The 16,477-nt window shown below is 46.7% G+C and overlaps 1 protein-coding gene across 2 annotated transcripts; it reads left to right on the forward strand.

Annotated features, from left to right (window-relative positions):
* Positions 1-56: 56 nt before the first annotated feature.
* Thbs1 (thrombospondin 1) lies at positions 57-15,561 on the forward strand. 2 transcript variants are annotated; one of them, XM_052183214.1, is made up of 22 exons: positions 57-252; positions 683-780; positions 1,121-1,680; positions 2,596-2,671; positions 2,912-3,114; positions 3,209-3,331; positions 4,118-4,211; positions 5,774-5,947; positions 6,445-6,621; positions 6,916-7,089; positions 7,343-7,470; positions 7,586-7,738; positions 8,084-8,302; positions 8,680-8,787; positions 9,318-9,477; positions 9,600-9,718; positions 10,907-11,141; positions 11,327-11,554; positions 11,703-11,974; positions 12,348-12,445; positions 12,554-12,693; positions 13,436-15,561. In XM_052183214.1, the coding sequence occupies exons 2-22, from the start codon at positions 711-713 to the stop codon at positions 13,441-13,443; spliced, it is 3,519 nt and encodes a 1,172-aa protein (XP_052039174.1). In that variant the 5' UTR covers positions 57-252; positions 683-710; the 3' UTR covers positions 13,444-15,561. The 2 variants fall into 2 exon arrangements, with proteins under 2 accessions (XP_052039174.1, XP_052039175.1); XM_052183215.1 differs by having other exon boundaries at positions 2,915-3,114.
* Positions 15,562-16,477: the final 916 nt, after the last annotated feature.

Raw genomic sequence — 16,477 nt, forward strand, 5'->3', positions numbered from 1 at the left:
CCCGCTTCCTGCCCATTGGTCAGGAATGCGAGAACCTCTTTAAAAGGTCCAGGGCTCCTCGGTCGAGCCAGCCACTGCCTGGAGTCAGCCAGCCTCATCGGACTTCTGCAGGCAATCGCGAAGCAGCTATCCAGTCCTGCCACGGTCTCTCCGGGCGCACCCGCAGTCCCAACTGTCTTCACCGGACTCAGCGTCCTTGTCCTTCCCTTCACCTTTGCACCACTCCCAGCTACTGAAAGCCGGCGCACACAGGTAAGCCTTCTCCTGCCTCTGCGGAGCACCTGGCCGGCCACCTCAAAACCCCAGGCTGCAGACAATCGGAGCGACTCCCCATCCCCTATTCTGCCTGCTGGAAAAAAACTTTCTTAAGCTGGTTCTCTCCAGCCTAAGGATTCACAAACTATACCTCCAAGACTCCCCAAGATTACCCCTGACTTTTGTCATCCTTCTCCCCAAATACATTCTGTAATCTTGTCTAAAAGAACAACAACCAAAAAAAGTCCCTTTACCCCCTTTATCCTGGAGCACCAGCAATCCCCCTGCCTCTGGTGATCTTTTTATACTGGATGTCCTCTGGAAAATAAATCCTTCTTTTCAGCACACACACACACACACACACACACACACACACACACCTTGCTTCCTGGCCTCTGACTCTGGCCTCCTGTGCTTCTCGCTGCAGGCTCCGTGTTGGGCACAAAGGCTCCACCATGCAGCTCCTCCCGGGACTAGGTGTCCTCCTCTTCCTGCTGCATATGTGTGGAAGCAACCGCATTCCAGGTGAGTCTGATATATTCTGTGTGTGTGTGTGTCTCTGTCTCTGTCTGTCTCTGTCTCTGTCTCTCTCTCTCTCTCTCTCTCTCTCTCTCTCTCTCTCTCTCTCTCTCTCTTTCTCTCTCCCTCTCTCCTAGCTCAGGTGTAGCCCTCCTGTGTTCTCTCTAGGCTGCGTTCTCCCTAGACTGTTTGTTTCCTTCGGGTCCTTAGCCCAGGAACAGCTTCCCTCGGGCGTTCATTCAGCAAGGTTCCTTAATTGCCAAGAGTTCTCACCTTGGCCCCCCACAGCCAGGACTGTTCACTCTTACACCCAGCCTAGAAAGCCGACTGTCTTCTCGCTTTACAGAGTCTGGAGGAGACAACGGTGTGTTTGACATCTTTGAACTCATCGGAGGTGCCCGCAAGGGCCCCGGTCGCCGCATGGTAAAGGGCCAAGATCTCTCCAGCCCCGCCTTCCGGATCGAGAACGCCAACCTGATCCCCCCTGTGCCAGATGACAAATTCCAAGACCTACTGGACGCCGTGTGGGCCGACAAAGGCTTCATCTTCCTGGCTTCCTTGAGGCAGATGAAGAAGACTCGGGGCACACTCCTGGCCGTGGAACGCAAAGACAACACCGGCCAGATCTTCAGTGTGGTCTCCAACGGCAGAGCAGGCACCCTGGACCTGAGTCTGAGCCTGCCGGGGAAACAACAAGTGGTGTCGGTGGAGGAAGCTCTCCTGGCCACTGGCCAGTGGAAGAGCATCACGCTGTTCGTTCAGGAAGACCGGGCCCAACTCTACATTGACTGCGAGAAGATGGAGAGCGCAGAGCTGGACGTCCCCATCCAGAGCATCTTCACCAGGGATTTGGCCAGTGTGGCCAGGCTCCGCGTGGCTAAGGGGGATGTCAATGACAATTTTCAGGTAAATCTTCTTACCTGTCACAAGGACTATGCGGAGTTAAAATCTGTAGACTAAAAGATTCTCAAATGTATAAAGGAGCAGAGACACCCCCACCACCCCACCACCCCACCACCCCCAACCTCCCACCCCCACCACTCCCAACCCCCCCACCGCCCCCCCCCTAGCCCCCCACCGCCCCCCACCCCCTAGCCCCCCGCCAGAGGGCTGGGTACATCATATAGGAATGCTCCAAACTCTAAGGTTTCAGATTTGGTGGGTCGGATGAGGGGCCTAAGAAATTTCATTTCTAATAACAAAAGTTGTAATAATGATGCCAGGACCTGAGAACCACACTTTCAAAGCTACCCTGGGAGATAGAAGTGGTTTTCCTTTTACACTCAGCCTGTTTCAGTCCAGGTCACTCCCTGTGCTCTTAGGAAAGTAACTTGTATCAAATAGACCTACCAATTGTAACAGCCACGAAAAGAATACTTTGTCAATATTTGAGTCCCTGGGTAGCATGTTCTGGATGCTTTCAGTCCTGGTCCAAGGCAAGGCATGAATAGCACTCTGGTCATGTGCTTCTGGGACTTCTTCCTTGCCTTAACTTTCAGATTTTTTTCCTTACAAGTGTGGCTTTGAACGCCCACATTAACTCTTTGTCACTGGAGAGTATCATGTCCTCCAGACTTGGGATCAGATTCCATTTCCTGTGTATCCCAAGCAGCCTGAAAACTGGATTCTTTGTAAAAGGCTCGAGTTGGCAGAAGACACAATTAAGATGTTGAAGTTGTTTGGCAATGTGTGTCTATGTAATATTTTGGCAGGATGATCTTAAGTTCTTTTAAACTTTCTGAGCATTCACCACAAGCAAACTGAGACAGGCTGCCCCACCCCCACTCCCAGCATTCAACAGTGTCTGTCCTCTGCTCACAGGGGGTGCTGCAGAATGTCAGGTTTGTCTTTGGAACCACCCCAGAAGACATTCTCAGGAACAAAGGCTGCTCCAGCTGTGAGTACCCCTGTGTTTTTTAAGATTTGGAGAATTCTGGGGAATTCCACCAAAAGCACCCTGAGAAATGTAAACAGTAGGGATGTATACACAACATCTCGGAGGAACAGAGTTGACTTGTGCCCACTCTGTCATCCCAAATAAAATGTCTTTTCCAACCAAGAACCTGAAGGGTGGGGCTGGTGAGCTCAGCTGCTGAAGCCTTGAATCAGTTATCAAATGTTACATCTCATTTCTTAGCAGCGACCAACGTCCTTCTCACCCTTGACAACAACGTGGTGAACGGTTCTAGCCCTGCTATCCGCACCAACTACATCGGCCACAAAACAAAGGACCTCCAAGCTATCTGCGGCCTCTCCTGTGACGAACTATCCAGCATGGTCCTGGAACTGAGGGGCCTGCGCACCATCGTGACCACGCTACAGGACAGCATCCGAAAAGTGGTCAGTGGCCCCTCCTCCCATTGGCCAGCCCCTGGAGATCACCGTAGGTGGTCCCGTGGGAGTCTGGACCCTCATGAGTGTTCTCTCCTTTCAGACGGAAGAGAACAGAGAGCTGGCCAGTGAGCTGAGGCGGCCTCCTCTCTGCTTTCACAATGGAGTCCAGTACAGGAACAATGAGGAATGGACTGTAGATAGCTGCACAGAGTGTCACTGCCAGGTAAGAGACAAGCACAGACCACAATAAGGCTTGGCAGCATACATACATCTCAGGAGATACTTAAATGACTACACACATTTTAAATGTGCTCTGGTCTGCTACCAAAAGTGATTATTTTTTTCTTTAATATGTAAGGACATCTACAAATTCCTCTTTAAATCTCAGAAGGTTTATCAAAGTCTTAATTACACCCCCAGGCTTACGAGAACAAATCTATCTAAACATTGGAATAACTTACCTGCTTTAGTTCAAAGACCCAGTATTGAATGTCAGATACATAAAACCTGCTTAGAGCATTCGGCTTTTTTTTTTTTTTTTTTTTTTTTGGCCAGCCCTGATTTGTGTTCAGCCCCCGCAGGCAGATTCTTCTAACACTGTTCAGATCTCTAGCTCACTGGGAAAAGTTTAAATGCAAATCCCTGATTGCTGAATTTGAAACACGACTTCAATTAAGTTCCCATTTTCCTCCAATATGTGATAAAGCCTTATCTACATTTGAGATCCTTACTGATAGGACCTTCAAAGTCTGTTGCTTTTCCTTATACAAATGTGTTGTTCTGTAAAGTCCACCCCTGACTGAGTAGCAGTTAAAAAGAACTTCTCCAAAGAATGGAGCGAGAATTAGGCCTGGAACCATAAGACTCTAAAGACTACAGATCCACTACAGATCCTTCCTATAAAGCCCACCCTGCCTGTGTGTCCTGGCTTAGAATGGAAATGTCACAGAAAGCTCCTTTTTGCAATATGCTTGGTAACATATTTCCCTCTCCTTTTCTTGCCTTGCAGAACTCAGTTACCATCTGCAAAAAGGTGTCCTGCCCCATCATGCCCTGCTCCAACGCCACGGTTCCTGATGGTGAATGCTGCCCACGGTGCTGGCGTGAGTTCCTAAAATGATGTAGCCATCCATTAGTAGGTAGATCAACTTGGGGGTATCCTGACAGCTGGGCACAACACCAGAGCCCAGCCTCTCGCTGCTTCATCAGATGTTCCTGTCAGATTTTTGCACACAGACTTGAGTAGCCATCAGCTAGTCTATTGTCCAGAGCCTAAACCTCCATAGGTGCTAAATCTTGACCACCCATCTGGATTATGGCATAGGCAATGGATGATCTTGGCAGAGTTTATGGATTCTGGTTTTATGCTATGAGGAAAGGAGATGAATACAGCAGTAGACGTAAGCTGGTTGCTTTTAGAAATTGATCTTCTTGTTAGAGAAAAAAATGATCTACTGAAGAACGGTCAGAAACTGGTGTTGGCATTGGGCTGAAGCTTGAAAAGCCACCTGCTTCATCTGCAACGTTAGGCCTAAGAGCTTAGCATCTGTTGAATTTCCAGGGTGGTAAAAGAAGTCAGCCACTATACTGCCGTGGAGCACTCTGCCTCCAGGGCTTGTTGCCAGTATAATCACTTTGCTAAGGAGATATTTTAATGCAGAAGGCACAGTCATAAAAGTGACTCATCACGCTCCCAAAGAAATCAGAGATGTTGAATTGCCCTTCATTCACACACACACAAAGTTGTACACATGAGACACTGGCACAATAATGTCTTTCTGTGTATCCATTTTTGTCCAGGCTCCATCTGAGGGTCAGTTACAGGGAACAAAGCCTGCTGAGAGCTAGCAGAGCTCTGAGCTTGAGCTAGGGGCTTGTTAGGAAGCTGTTCATTGATGGCAAAAACAAAACCAACTTCCCTGTCCCCTGATAGACAGGAGTGATTGTTGTCATGGTGTCTGAGCAGATAGCAAACAAACACCCTCTCCTCTCAAGAAAGTGTGTACAAAAACACCAGAGGCCAGCATGAGGAAAACAAACAGATCCACCTCGTGGCTGAAGCAGAGCCCCGGGCAAACTGTCTCCCAACATAGATAGTCAGAAATGATGCAGACCAGCTGCCTGACACACTGGCGGTCTTGGACAGCAGCCTGGAAACATCTAAGACATCCTAAGTCAGTAAAAGGGAATGTGCTGGAGATGCACGTGGGAGAATCCGTGACAGGTGAACAGGAGGGCCTACACTGTGAGCAGGCTCAGCTGTAAGGACCAGGCAGAGCATGCCGTCACCCAGACCTTTACACTTGACGGCCTGGGACGAACTCCTGGACTGCTGGCCCAAGACTGGCATGCCTGGAGGGAGTTAATGCATTACTGCATGCTTAAGATTTGCTTGTGCCTGTGAAATGAGGGACATGTGAATTGGCTCCATTATCATCACTTCCCAACACACTTGTATAGTCAAGCATCTGGTGTGTGCATAAATGTACACGATCTCTACTAATTAATCATGCTTCCATTAAGCTAGGAGTATGAAAAAAGAAGGATTTATACAAAACTGATTGCTTTACAACCTCTGGTAACTAAGGGCACTAAGCTTATCAATAAATCAACTGCAGTTCATGTTAAGTCATGAGATGCTAAACGACCTCGCTCCTCCCCACAGCCAGTGACTCTGCTGACGATGGCTGGTCTCCCTGGTCTGAGTGGACTTCCTGCTCCGCCACCTGTGGCAATGGGATCCAGCAACGTGGTCGCTCCTGTGACAGCCTCAACAACAGATGTGAGGGTTCTTCGGTACAGACGAGGACCTGCCACATTCAGGAGTGCGACAAAAGATGTAAGCATCATGGCCGGCCGCCAAGGCGTGGCGATCTCACCCGACGCCTTCCCACCAAGAGCAGTCTGTAGCAGGGAGCCAGAGGACACGCGTTCTGAGCTTGGGCTCTCACTGACACCTCTGACCTGTGCATGCTTGAGCATGATCTTCCTCCCCTGAGGCTCTTCCTTGTCAGCAACGTAGGGATAATAACCATGCTTGATAAAGTTATGTTAGGCATTCTTCTACAGATAATTCACAGGAAACAATTAGAATGGAGCTGAACTCCTGACCAGCAACCTATAAATATTAGGTTGTTGACAGCAACTCACGCACACAGACAAATACCATCTTTCCTATGATAGTTTCTCCACTGACATGTGGCAGTAGCCAGTTTCTACGATACACTAGTTTAAGTTGCTGTCGGTCAGCTGCTGGAGTGATTGCACGTTGAGACTCGCTTTGGGGCCTCCTCCAAGGCAGCACCATCTGTGACCATCAGCTTTGCCCTTCCTCAGTTAAACAGGATGGTGGCTGGAGTCACTGGTCCCCATGGTCGTCCTGTTCTGTGACCTGTGGTGACGGTGTGATCACAAGGATCCGGCTCTGCAACTCCCCCAGCCCCCAGATGAATGGGAGACCCTGTGAAGGCGAAGCCCGGGAGACCAAAGCCTGCAAGAAAGACGCCTGCCCGAGTAAGTGTGGGCCTGCCCGGGAGGGGGGCAGCTCACCCAGCTGGGCGCCCGCTCGCTTGCTCTCTGTGGTTCAGGGGACCATGGAGTGCACTCACTGGAGAAACAAACAGAAACAAAGTCCTCTGGCCTCAGCAGCTTCTTTTAATGAAAAACAGAATCCATTTCAGCCTCCTTAGTTCCCAAAGATTCTTCTGGGCCAGGTTAGAAGGCATTTGTAACAGGCTCAGGACAGGCTTCTGGGACAGATAAGGCACCTGAAATGTGAATTTTTACATGTGACTCATTTCCTTACAGTCAATGGAGGCTGGGGTCCCTGGTCACCATGGGACATCTGCTCTGTCACCTGTGGAGGAGGAGTACAAAGACGCAGCCGACTCTGTAACAACCCCACACCCCAGTTTGGAGGCAAAGACTGTGTTGGCGATGTGACAGAAAATCAAGTTTGCAACAAGCAGGACTGTCCGATTGGTAAGACAAGAAGCCAGGGGCACCACCACCCTGGGAGTTGTCTCATTTATGAATGTCACAGTCAGTATTCCCTGGGTGTGGCGAGGGGAGGGTGCCATATTTGATTGGTCCTGGTGGCCTGATTACTGTAAGATGCAAGGCAGCCATTACCAGTAACAGAGACCCTGCAATGTCTTATTCTGTTTTAAGTAACATGACAGTGACAGCAACTGAGACCTAAGCACTTACCCACCTGTCTCTTACCTCACCTCAGATGGATGCCTGTCCAATCCCTGCTTTGCTGGTGCCAAGTGTACTAGCTATCCCGACGGTAGCTGGAAATGTGGTGCATGTCCTCCTGGCTACAGTGGAAATGGTATCCAGTGCAAAGACGTCGATGAGGTAAGCAACCAATGGCTCTAAGTTATCAGGATGAAGAAAGTAGATAACCCGGCCCAGGGTCCTTCCTTAAAACAGCATTTGCCCAAGTGTCAGCAAGCTCTCATTTCCTCCATAGTGCAAAGCGGTGCCTGATGCTTGCTTCAATCACAATGGAGAACATCGGTGCAAGAACACAGATCCTGGCTACAACTGCCTGCCCTGCCCACCACGATTCACTGGCTCACAGCCCTTCGGCCGAGGCGTGGAACATGCCATGGCCAACAAGCAGGTATAGTAGACAAGTAGGCCAGAAGAGAGAGGGCTGTCTTTGGTCAAACAGAACAGACAGAGGGGGCACTGGATGTACAGTCCCAGATGTATGAATATTCTGTACTGAAAGGAGCTGTAGCCAGATGGGCTTGCACATACATGATGAGCAGCCCCCGCAAATCCAGTGTAAATCAGCATTTGCCAATAGCCTAGATATCCTCGAAGAGAATGGAGAGGGACAGGAGGTTCCCATCGTTCTCCCAAATGGGGCTGCTATTTGTTTCAGGATGGGAGGGATCTGGACCCTTTAGTGGCTTGGGACTTTTAGACATTCTGTGATAGCATTGGGATACTGTACCCTCAGGTGTGCAAACCTCGAAACCCCTGCACGGACGGGACTCATGACTGCAACAAGAATGCCAAGTGCAACTATCTGGGTCACTACAGCGACCCCATGTACCGCTGTGAGTGCAAACCCGGCTACGCCGGCAATGGCATCATCTGCGGAGAGGACACAGACCTGGATGGCTGGCCTAATGAAAACCTGGTGTGTGTGGCCAATGCAACCTACCACTGCAAAAAGGTACAGCCAGCTTCCCCTGTGGGCTTCCCTCCCAGGAATGGGCCAAGGAATTCTGAATGTTGGGAAACTGACAATGAAACGAGGGTTGAGCCTCCCAAAGGCAAAAGGACATCGAGTCTCATTAACATGGAGTCTCTCTGTGCTGAGATCAGGCTCTTTAGGCATTTGTATCCCAGAAAGACTGCATTACTGATACATTGCAGAGCATGATCTGTGTTCATGGCATATATAAAGACTAGAGCATTTGTACAAACTGCACATAACAGCTTCCGCGGTTTCACCTTCCCATTAAAGACATGGCTGCACCTGAACATCCTAGTAGGCTATCCCAGTCTATGCCAAACAAACGAATGCTAACTGTGTCTCCTTCTTCTTAGGACAACTGCCCCAACCTTCCCAATTCAGGCCAGGAAGACTATGACAAGGATGGAATTGGCGATGCCTGTGATGATGACGATGACAATGACAAGATCCCAGATGACAGGGTAGGGATAGACCGCTCTCCATTCCTCCTTTATCCTCATGCTGTAATAACGTGAAACACTAGGATTCAAGGGATCACAGAGTGATAGAAAAATCATAGGCCAAACTCACATAGAGGATAATTAGAAACTTGTTGCTATGTCTCAGTGTTTTGAGGACACAGATGTTGCTAGAATTATTAAAGTGAGTTTCATTTTTCATCACAGACTACCCCAGTTTGGACACACTGTATTCTGTTCCACAGATTAAATTCAGATAGAATGTCTAAATGAGTGTATTTTTATGATGAAAGGGGAGTTGACATGATTACATAATGTATTTCTCTTAACTGTAACCAAAAAGAATCCAGTCTTTATCCATAGTGTCTTCCTGTCTGGGAATTTCACTTATGCTGAATACTCAGTTAGTATATGGACCGAGTACTAGATAACTGCAGTAGATCTTTGAGGGTTTTTAATACTGTGTATGGGGTTGAAGGTATCAGCTGATTTCTTAGGCAGCACCATAGAGTGTCCATTTTTCCTCTTTGCAGGACAACTGTCCATTCCATTACAACCCAGCCCAGTATGACTATGACAGAGATGACGTGGGGGACCGCTGTGACAATTGCCCCTACAACCACAACCCTGACCAAGCAGATACAGACAACAATGGAGAGGGAGATGCCTGTGCTGTGGACATCGATGGAGATGGTAAGGCTTCTGGCCTAGCAGCCTGAAGGGACAGACACACAGACAGCTTACTGGGTGGCTGTTAATGTGTGACTTAGTTAAAATATATGGGGCTGCAGGACTCATGTACACCCCTTCCACAGGAATCCTCAATGAACGAGACAACTGCCAGTATGTTTACAACGTGGACCAGAGGGACACGGACATGGACGGGGTTGGAGATCAGTGTGACAACTGCCCCCTGGAACACAATCCAGACCAGGTAGGTGAAGACCTTTCAGTATCCCTTGTGAGGAATTGTGTCTCCCTTTATAAGCCTTTAAAATAGTGAATTCGATAGACTCCAAACCTCCCGCTACCGGGGTTCCCCAGAGCCATTTGCAGTGTATGTCTGTACAGAATCTGCCTGATATAAGCCTCTGGACAACATGCTCAGATTATTGTGGAAATCTTACAAGCTCAGCCTTGATTGCAACCACCATTAAGACAAATTACACAAACCAGAGAGCTGAGGCTGACAGTTCTATGGTCATATCCGATGCATGTAAACCTGAGAGGAGAGCAGTATTCAGAAGCAAAACAAACACCTAGGCGATGGCTAGGAACAGAGTCTAGTAAACATTAGGAAGCTAAAATACTTCTCAGAGCTGGAGTGAAGTCTGGTTTCTTCATTACCCCAATGGACCCAGTTTCATTCTCCTCCAGACAGCTGCAAACAGCTATTAATACACAGGTTTCTAGTACCAGAGAGCCTCCTTCTGTGTCATTATGCATCATAGTTTTCTAGGAATAAAGTAAATCAATTTTTCTTTTTCCTAAACTATGGTTCTAAAAGGTTCAGCATTCAGAAATTTGAATAGTTTGTTTTTCTAAGGATTAGATAAATGAGAATTCAAGTTACTCCTAATACTTACCCTTATGAAGTAATATCATGCTAAAAGCAAAATGGCTTCAAGGACACCATGAGTAGCCTATATGAGCTGCAGGTCACACAGTACTGAGAGCTTCTGCTTTGGGTTTGGGTCTACCAGTCATTAGATATTTTCAATAGCATTTAACCTCAAAAATGAGTTTGGATTCCTCAGATTAGAATAACTTTTATAAGCAGATTTAAATAGCATACAAAATCTCAAAAGCAAAGAGCATAAACCCTGGAAAGAAAACATAGTTTTTATATAAACCATTCCAAAGCATCTCACATGTACAGAACGCTAGTCCTCTGGGGAAATCTATTGTGGAAAAAATTCTAGAATTTGACTTTATCTGAGCCAAAAGATAAAATCTTTATGGGATAGATGTAGAAAGCCAAATGCTTTTAAAATAAAAAGAAAAGTCATTAATGCTTCATACGTGGTATGCAGCGGTCTACACAGACCACTGCTACGGTTCAGGGCCTGGAGAAGAAGGTGGCCTTTATTCGATTCACTCAGTGTCAATGTCTCTCATCCAGCTGGACTCTGATTCAGACCGCATAGGAGATACCTGTGACAACAATCAGGACATCGATGAGGACGGCCATCAGAACAACCTGGACAACTGTCCCTATGTGCCTAATGCCAACCAGGCCGACCATGATAAAGACGGCAAAGGAGACGCCTGTGACCATGACGATGACAATGACGGTGTCCCTGATGACAAAGACAACTGCAGGCTGGTGCCTAATCCTGACCAGAAGGACTCTGATGGTGAGTCACTGTGGCCATTACTAGCTAGCATAACTGACACCTTGGCTGTCTAGATGGCGGGAATAAAAAAAGGGCATCCGAGAAGATGGAGTAACAAAACCAAGTTTTGACAAGATGGTGAATTAGTGACCCACTCACAGTAGCAGTTCAGGATTTCACTGAACTCTTGACTTCTTTGACCTTAGGTGATGGCCGAGGTGATGCCTGCAAAGACGACTTTGACCATGACAATGTGCCAGACATTGATGACATCTGTCCTGAAAATGTTGACATCAGTGAAACCGATTTCCGACGATTCCAGATGATTCCTCTAGATCCCAAAGGAACCTCCCAAAATGACCCTAACTGGGTTGTACGTCATCAGGGCAAAGAACTCGTTCAGACTGTAAACTGTGACCCTGGACTTGCTGTAGGTGGGTAGTGTGCTCCTTAGATCTAGGTGGGAATACACTAAAAGGGAACAAATATAAAATCTGACCATTGGGCCCAGATATCTAGGAACATGACAGAGACTGCTGTAAAAGCCACAGTCTTTAATCTGACCTTGGCCTTGCCTTCCAGGTTATGATGAGTTTAATGCTGTGGACTTCAGCGGTACCTTCTTCATCAACACGGAGAGAGATGACGACTACGCTGGCTTTGTTTTTGGCTACCAGTCCAGCAGCCGCTTCTACGTTGTGATGTGGAAACAAGTCACCCAGTCCTACTGGGACACCAATCCCACAAGGGCTCAGGGATACTCAGGCCTGTCCGTGAAGGTTGTGAACTCCACCACAGGCCCTGGCGAGCACCTGCGGAATGCACTGTGGCACACAGGAAACACCCCTGGCCAGGTGAGGAGCCTCATCATCATCTAGAAGGGAGAATTGACAGGTCCTTGGGGAGCACAGGAGACAGCGCTTTGGCCAAGTTTCCACTGGGGAATCTTAGCTGTCAAGTTCTCAGCATCACCAACCATAGTACAAAACCATAGTGGTGTGCTAGAGGGGAGTGGGCTCTGACCAAGAGCTGCCCCGTAAGTACACAGGCAGCTTCAGCCACTTCAAACAAAACCAAGACCCTCCCCTTCCCCTCTCTGCTTTATGAGAGATGCCTTGTGGGAAACTCCATACTGGCCCTCTACAAATATAGTTCCTTTCTCATGGAATGAAATACGAATCTTCAGAGGGAGCTGTATTTCAACCTTTTCTGCTCCTTTTCCTTCAGGTGCGCACCCTGTGGCATGACCCTCGCCACATAGGCTGGAAAGATTTTACTGCGTACAGATGGCGTCTCAGCCACAGGCCAAAGACTGGATTTATCAGGTAAGACTGCAGGAATTAAATTTCACTGTAGTCAACACCAAATAGGCTCAAAGGATAAGACCAAGAAGTGGCAGTCTCATGAGTGAGGTTTTTTTTTTTTCTGTGCAGAGTGGTGATGTATGAAGGAAAGAAAATCATGGCTGACTCAGGACCCATCTATGACAAAACCTACGCAGGCGGTAGACTAGGCCTGTTTGTCTTCTCTCAGGAAATGGTGTTCTTCTCGGACATGAAATACGAGTGTCGAGGTAGGAGAGACACTGTGGTGTACAGCTAACATGGCTACAGATTTAAAAGGTTGACAATGACAGGAGGGTCTGATTTAAAGACTCTTTTGGGGAGAGGGTTCTGGTTTGTTTGTTTTTCCTAAACAAAAAATAATGTCTATGTAATCCTGAATCTGTATCAGGACAATTAGCTTGCCCAACAGTCTTTGAACTCTTCCTACCTGGGTCAGAGGCAGAGAGTAAGCAAGTAGCTAGAAACATTACCCTCACTGGTAATGCCTTGAAGCTCCATGCATGTGTATCTCTCACACTTGGCTTGTGGTTTTCTTCAGACCATCACAGCACCAGCTGTCCTCCTCAAGGCCAAGAGCAGCAAGAGTATTCATCTTCACTAACAGCCTTGGCATCCTTGCCTCCATTTTCTTCCCCTGATGACTTAAACCCTGACATCAGACCTACCACAGAATAAGGGCTTAGTACATATTTATTGAGTCAGGTGTCTGCAAGCTCAAAGGCATTGGATATTAAGATCAGAGACACCAAGAACAAAGTCTCACCAACATGGCCGCCTAAATATGACCTGAACAAGGATGACATTAGTAGACTAACTAGTGTGCATAGGGGGAGGGGAGATGATGAGGATTCATGTTTTGTCCCTGTCAAAGACAGTAAGCCCTGAGGAGCTAGTCCGGTTATTACTACTAGGTTGATCACATGCTTGCTGATTTGTTTTCATTTATGTGCATCTTTGTTTATTTAACAGATTCCTAATCATCAGCTGCCAATCATAAGCAGCGCTGGCAATGCACCTTCTGAAACCAAGGGCTAGAGAAACCCCTGCCAGGACTGCTTCTCCTCGCCTTCCTTGCCTCTCTCCTTGCATAGTATGGACTTCTAGAGCCTGTGACCTGCCTCGAGAAAATGCAGTTTTCAAACCCAGACTCAGCACTCGGCCTTTAACGAATGAGAATGCATCTTCCAAGAACATGAAGAATTACCTGAGTTTGCTTTTGGGAAAGCAAAAGCGACTATTTACTTCCCGCTGGGAAGGTGCCCACGCCATTCTGCCGTACTCACAGAGCCAGAACTCCTGAGGCCATCTCTGAGCAGCACACACAGAAGCATTTTCAGGCACGTCAAAGAAAAAATAAATAAATAACTCACTAGGTCTCACCACCGAACCACCTCTGACACAGGTCCTCAGATGTGGGAAGGCAGGAGCCAAAGCACTAGGGAGGGCAGGTACCCGAGAGACGATTGTATGAAGAAAATATGGAGGAGCTGTTACTTGTCCGGTACTAAATCATTTTCAGGGGTCAGAAAGACTTGCTACATTTCCTCATGTTGCTGGCCAGAGCCGATTGGCCTGATCTTCCACTCAGGCACTTGAGTAAGCAGGGACGGGAGGGAATCCCTGGCCTCTGGACTTGCTCCACCCTTGGGCGCTTCTCACCTGCAGTGGCCAGAGTAGAGGTCAGAAGTGTGGGCTGCCCTTGGCTGGTCACCCTGAAACTGTTGGCTTCTTCTGCATGTACAACATGCATATGCATACAACATGCATATGTATACAACATGCATATGTATACAACATGCATATGTATAAAGAGAGCAAGAGAACCCTACCATCTCAGTGAGCTCTAGCTGCCTCCGCAGGAGGGGCAGTGCGCCTTTATTTTATGGTTAGAAAGGCACAAAATTTCTATCAACCTAACTGAAACATTCCTTTTCTTTCTTTATTTTTGTCCCTCAATTATCATGGATTTTTTTTCCAGTTCTCTTTTGGTTTTTGTTTAACAAATGTTTTAACAATGTAATATATTTATTTTTTCCCCTATTCTGGAGGATTCGTCTGAAGGATTGTTACTGAAACAGGAAGTGTGGGACTATCTGAATCATCTTCATAGTGAGTCTTTATGACTGTAAGATTGTAAATACAGATTATTTATTAGCCCTGTTCTCCCTGGAATTAGACTGCATATTGCAAATGTTTGCAAGCAGGTAGCTGAGGGACCAGCAAATCTCTCCAAAACCAGTGTGGGAAAGCCAGCGGAAGCTGCTGCTTTTCATTTTGAGGCTTAGAGTGAATGATTTGGACTCCTTTGGCTTCCCCTTTGTTTTCTCTGTCTTTTCGAGTGGCATTAGGTGGCTGCCTGTTTGCATTTGCTCGTCCTTGGACAGGAAGCCAGGAGCGCTCTAAGGTCCACACTACCCCTTGGGCCTATTTCCAGGGAGAAGAAAACACAATCACCTTTTTTTTCCATTTTTCCCAAAAGAGACAAAGGTGGAACTTATATACAAATATTACCTCATTTGTTGTGTGACTGAGTAAAGAATTTTGGATCAAGAAGAAAGAGTTTAAGTGTCAATAAACTTAAAACTACTGTTGTGTCTAAAAGCCGGTGCTGTACATAGCATAAAAACCCTTTGCAGAGGACGATCCGGGGAAAGAAATAGCTTTGAAATGTCAAGTACAACTTCTCAAAGTTCTGGTTTTGTTCTATCATCTTGTACACCATTGCTTTTATTTTTATAAATTATTTTCTCATTGCCATTGGAATAGAGATCTCAGACTATGTAGATACGCTATTTAAATAATTTATCAGGAAATACTTCCTGTAGAGTTAGTATTTCTGTTTTTTATATGTTGCACACTGAATTGAAGAAATGTTGGTTTTTCTTGTTTTGTTTTAGTTTGTTTCTTTGGCTCTGTTTTTGGTTTTGCTTTTTACTTCCCAGTTTTGACTATTTGCCAATACCCTTTTTTTCTAGGAATGTGCTTTTTTTGTACACATTTTTATCCATTTTACATTCTAAAGCAGTATAACTTGTATATTACTGTTTCTTATGTACCAGGAACAACAGTAAATCATATGGAAGTTTATATTTATACTTACTGCGTCTGTGTCTGTTTTGTTCTTACTGGCTGGCTATCAAGGGATCTGGGCAAACGCCATTCCTAACCAATAGCACATACACAGTAGGGCAGGAAAGAACATTCATGATTCCTGTATGATTGACACGTGCTAGACTCAGATGATGTATTTACTACAATTTTGGAAGGAAAAAAATACAAGTCTGCCACATGACCAACAAAATAAAAATGACCCTTATGTCACAACCCCCCCAAGAATTTTCATCATTTTATTAAAATGTCTTTATTAAAGAGTCTTTCTTTGACTCCTCAAAGTCCAGCTCTGTTTCTAAAAGGAACAGCAGTGACTAAGGTGAGGACAGTTGTGAGAGGAGGTAACTTTTTCTGCTCTTGAGTGATAGATCCCAGGGCAGTGGATGTCAGAGAAGTGCAAGGGGGGAGCTGTCCTGGGACTTTGGAGAATACATACTTTGGGTCAAAAAATGCAAAGTTGGAGTAAGAGAGATGGCTCAGCAGTTAAGAAGGTTAAAGCCCAGAAGGCTCTCACGAAGGACCCTAATCACAGCATCCCACGGGGCAGCTCGCCCCCTGGAACACAGCTTCAGGGGATCTGGTGTCCTCTTCTTGTTTCTGTTGGCATCTGCACTCACATCTACAAACCTACACACACAGAGACAGACAGACACACACACATATCATTTTGTTTCAGATATGTAAATCTTGGAAAGAATGTTTGTGAGTGTGAAATTGTTCTGTGAAGAAAATACTACCTATCCTGTTCTAATAAGTGGAACGTTGATCTTGGATGGACTAACGATGAATGTAAAGTTCCAACTGATTCCTAGTTCCAGTAGACAGTTCAGTACAGAACTTCTGCAGGTGGAGGATCTGGCTTGGAGGGCTGTGTGAGGTGGAATTCGCCCCTCTACCTGC

Source organism: Apodemus sylvaticus, chromosome 5 (genome assembly GCF_947179515.1).
Source record: "Apodemus sylvaticus chromosome 5, mApoSyl1.1, whole genome shotgun sequence".
Lineage (NCBI taxonomy): Eukaryota > Metazoa > Chordata > Mammalia > Rodentia > Muridae > Apodemus > Apodemus sylvaticus.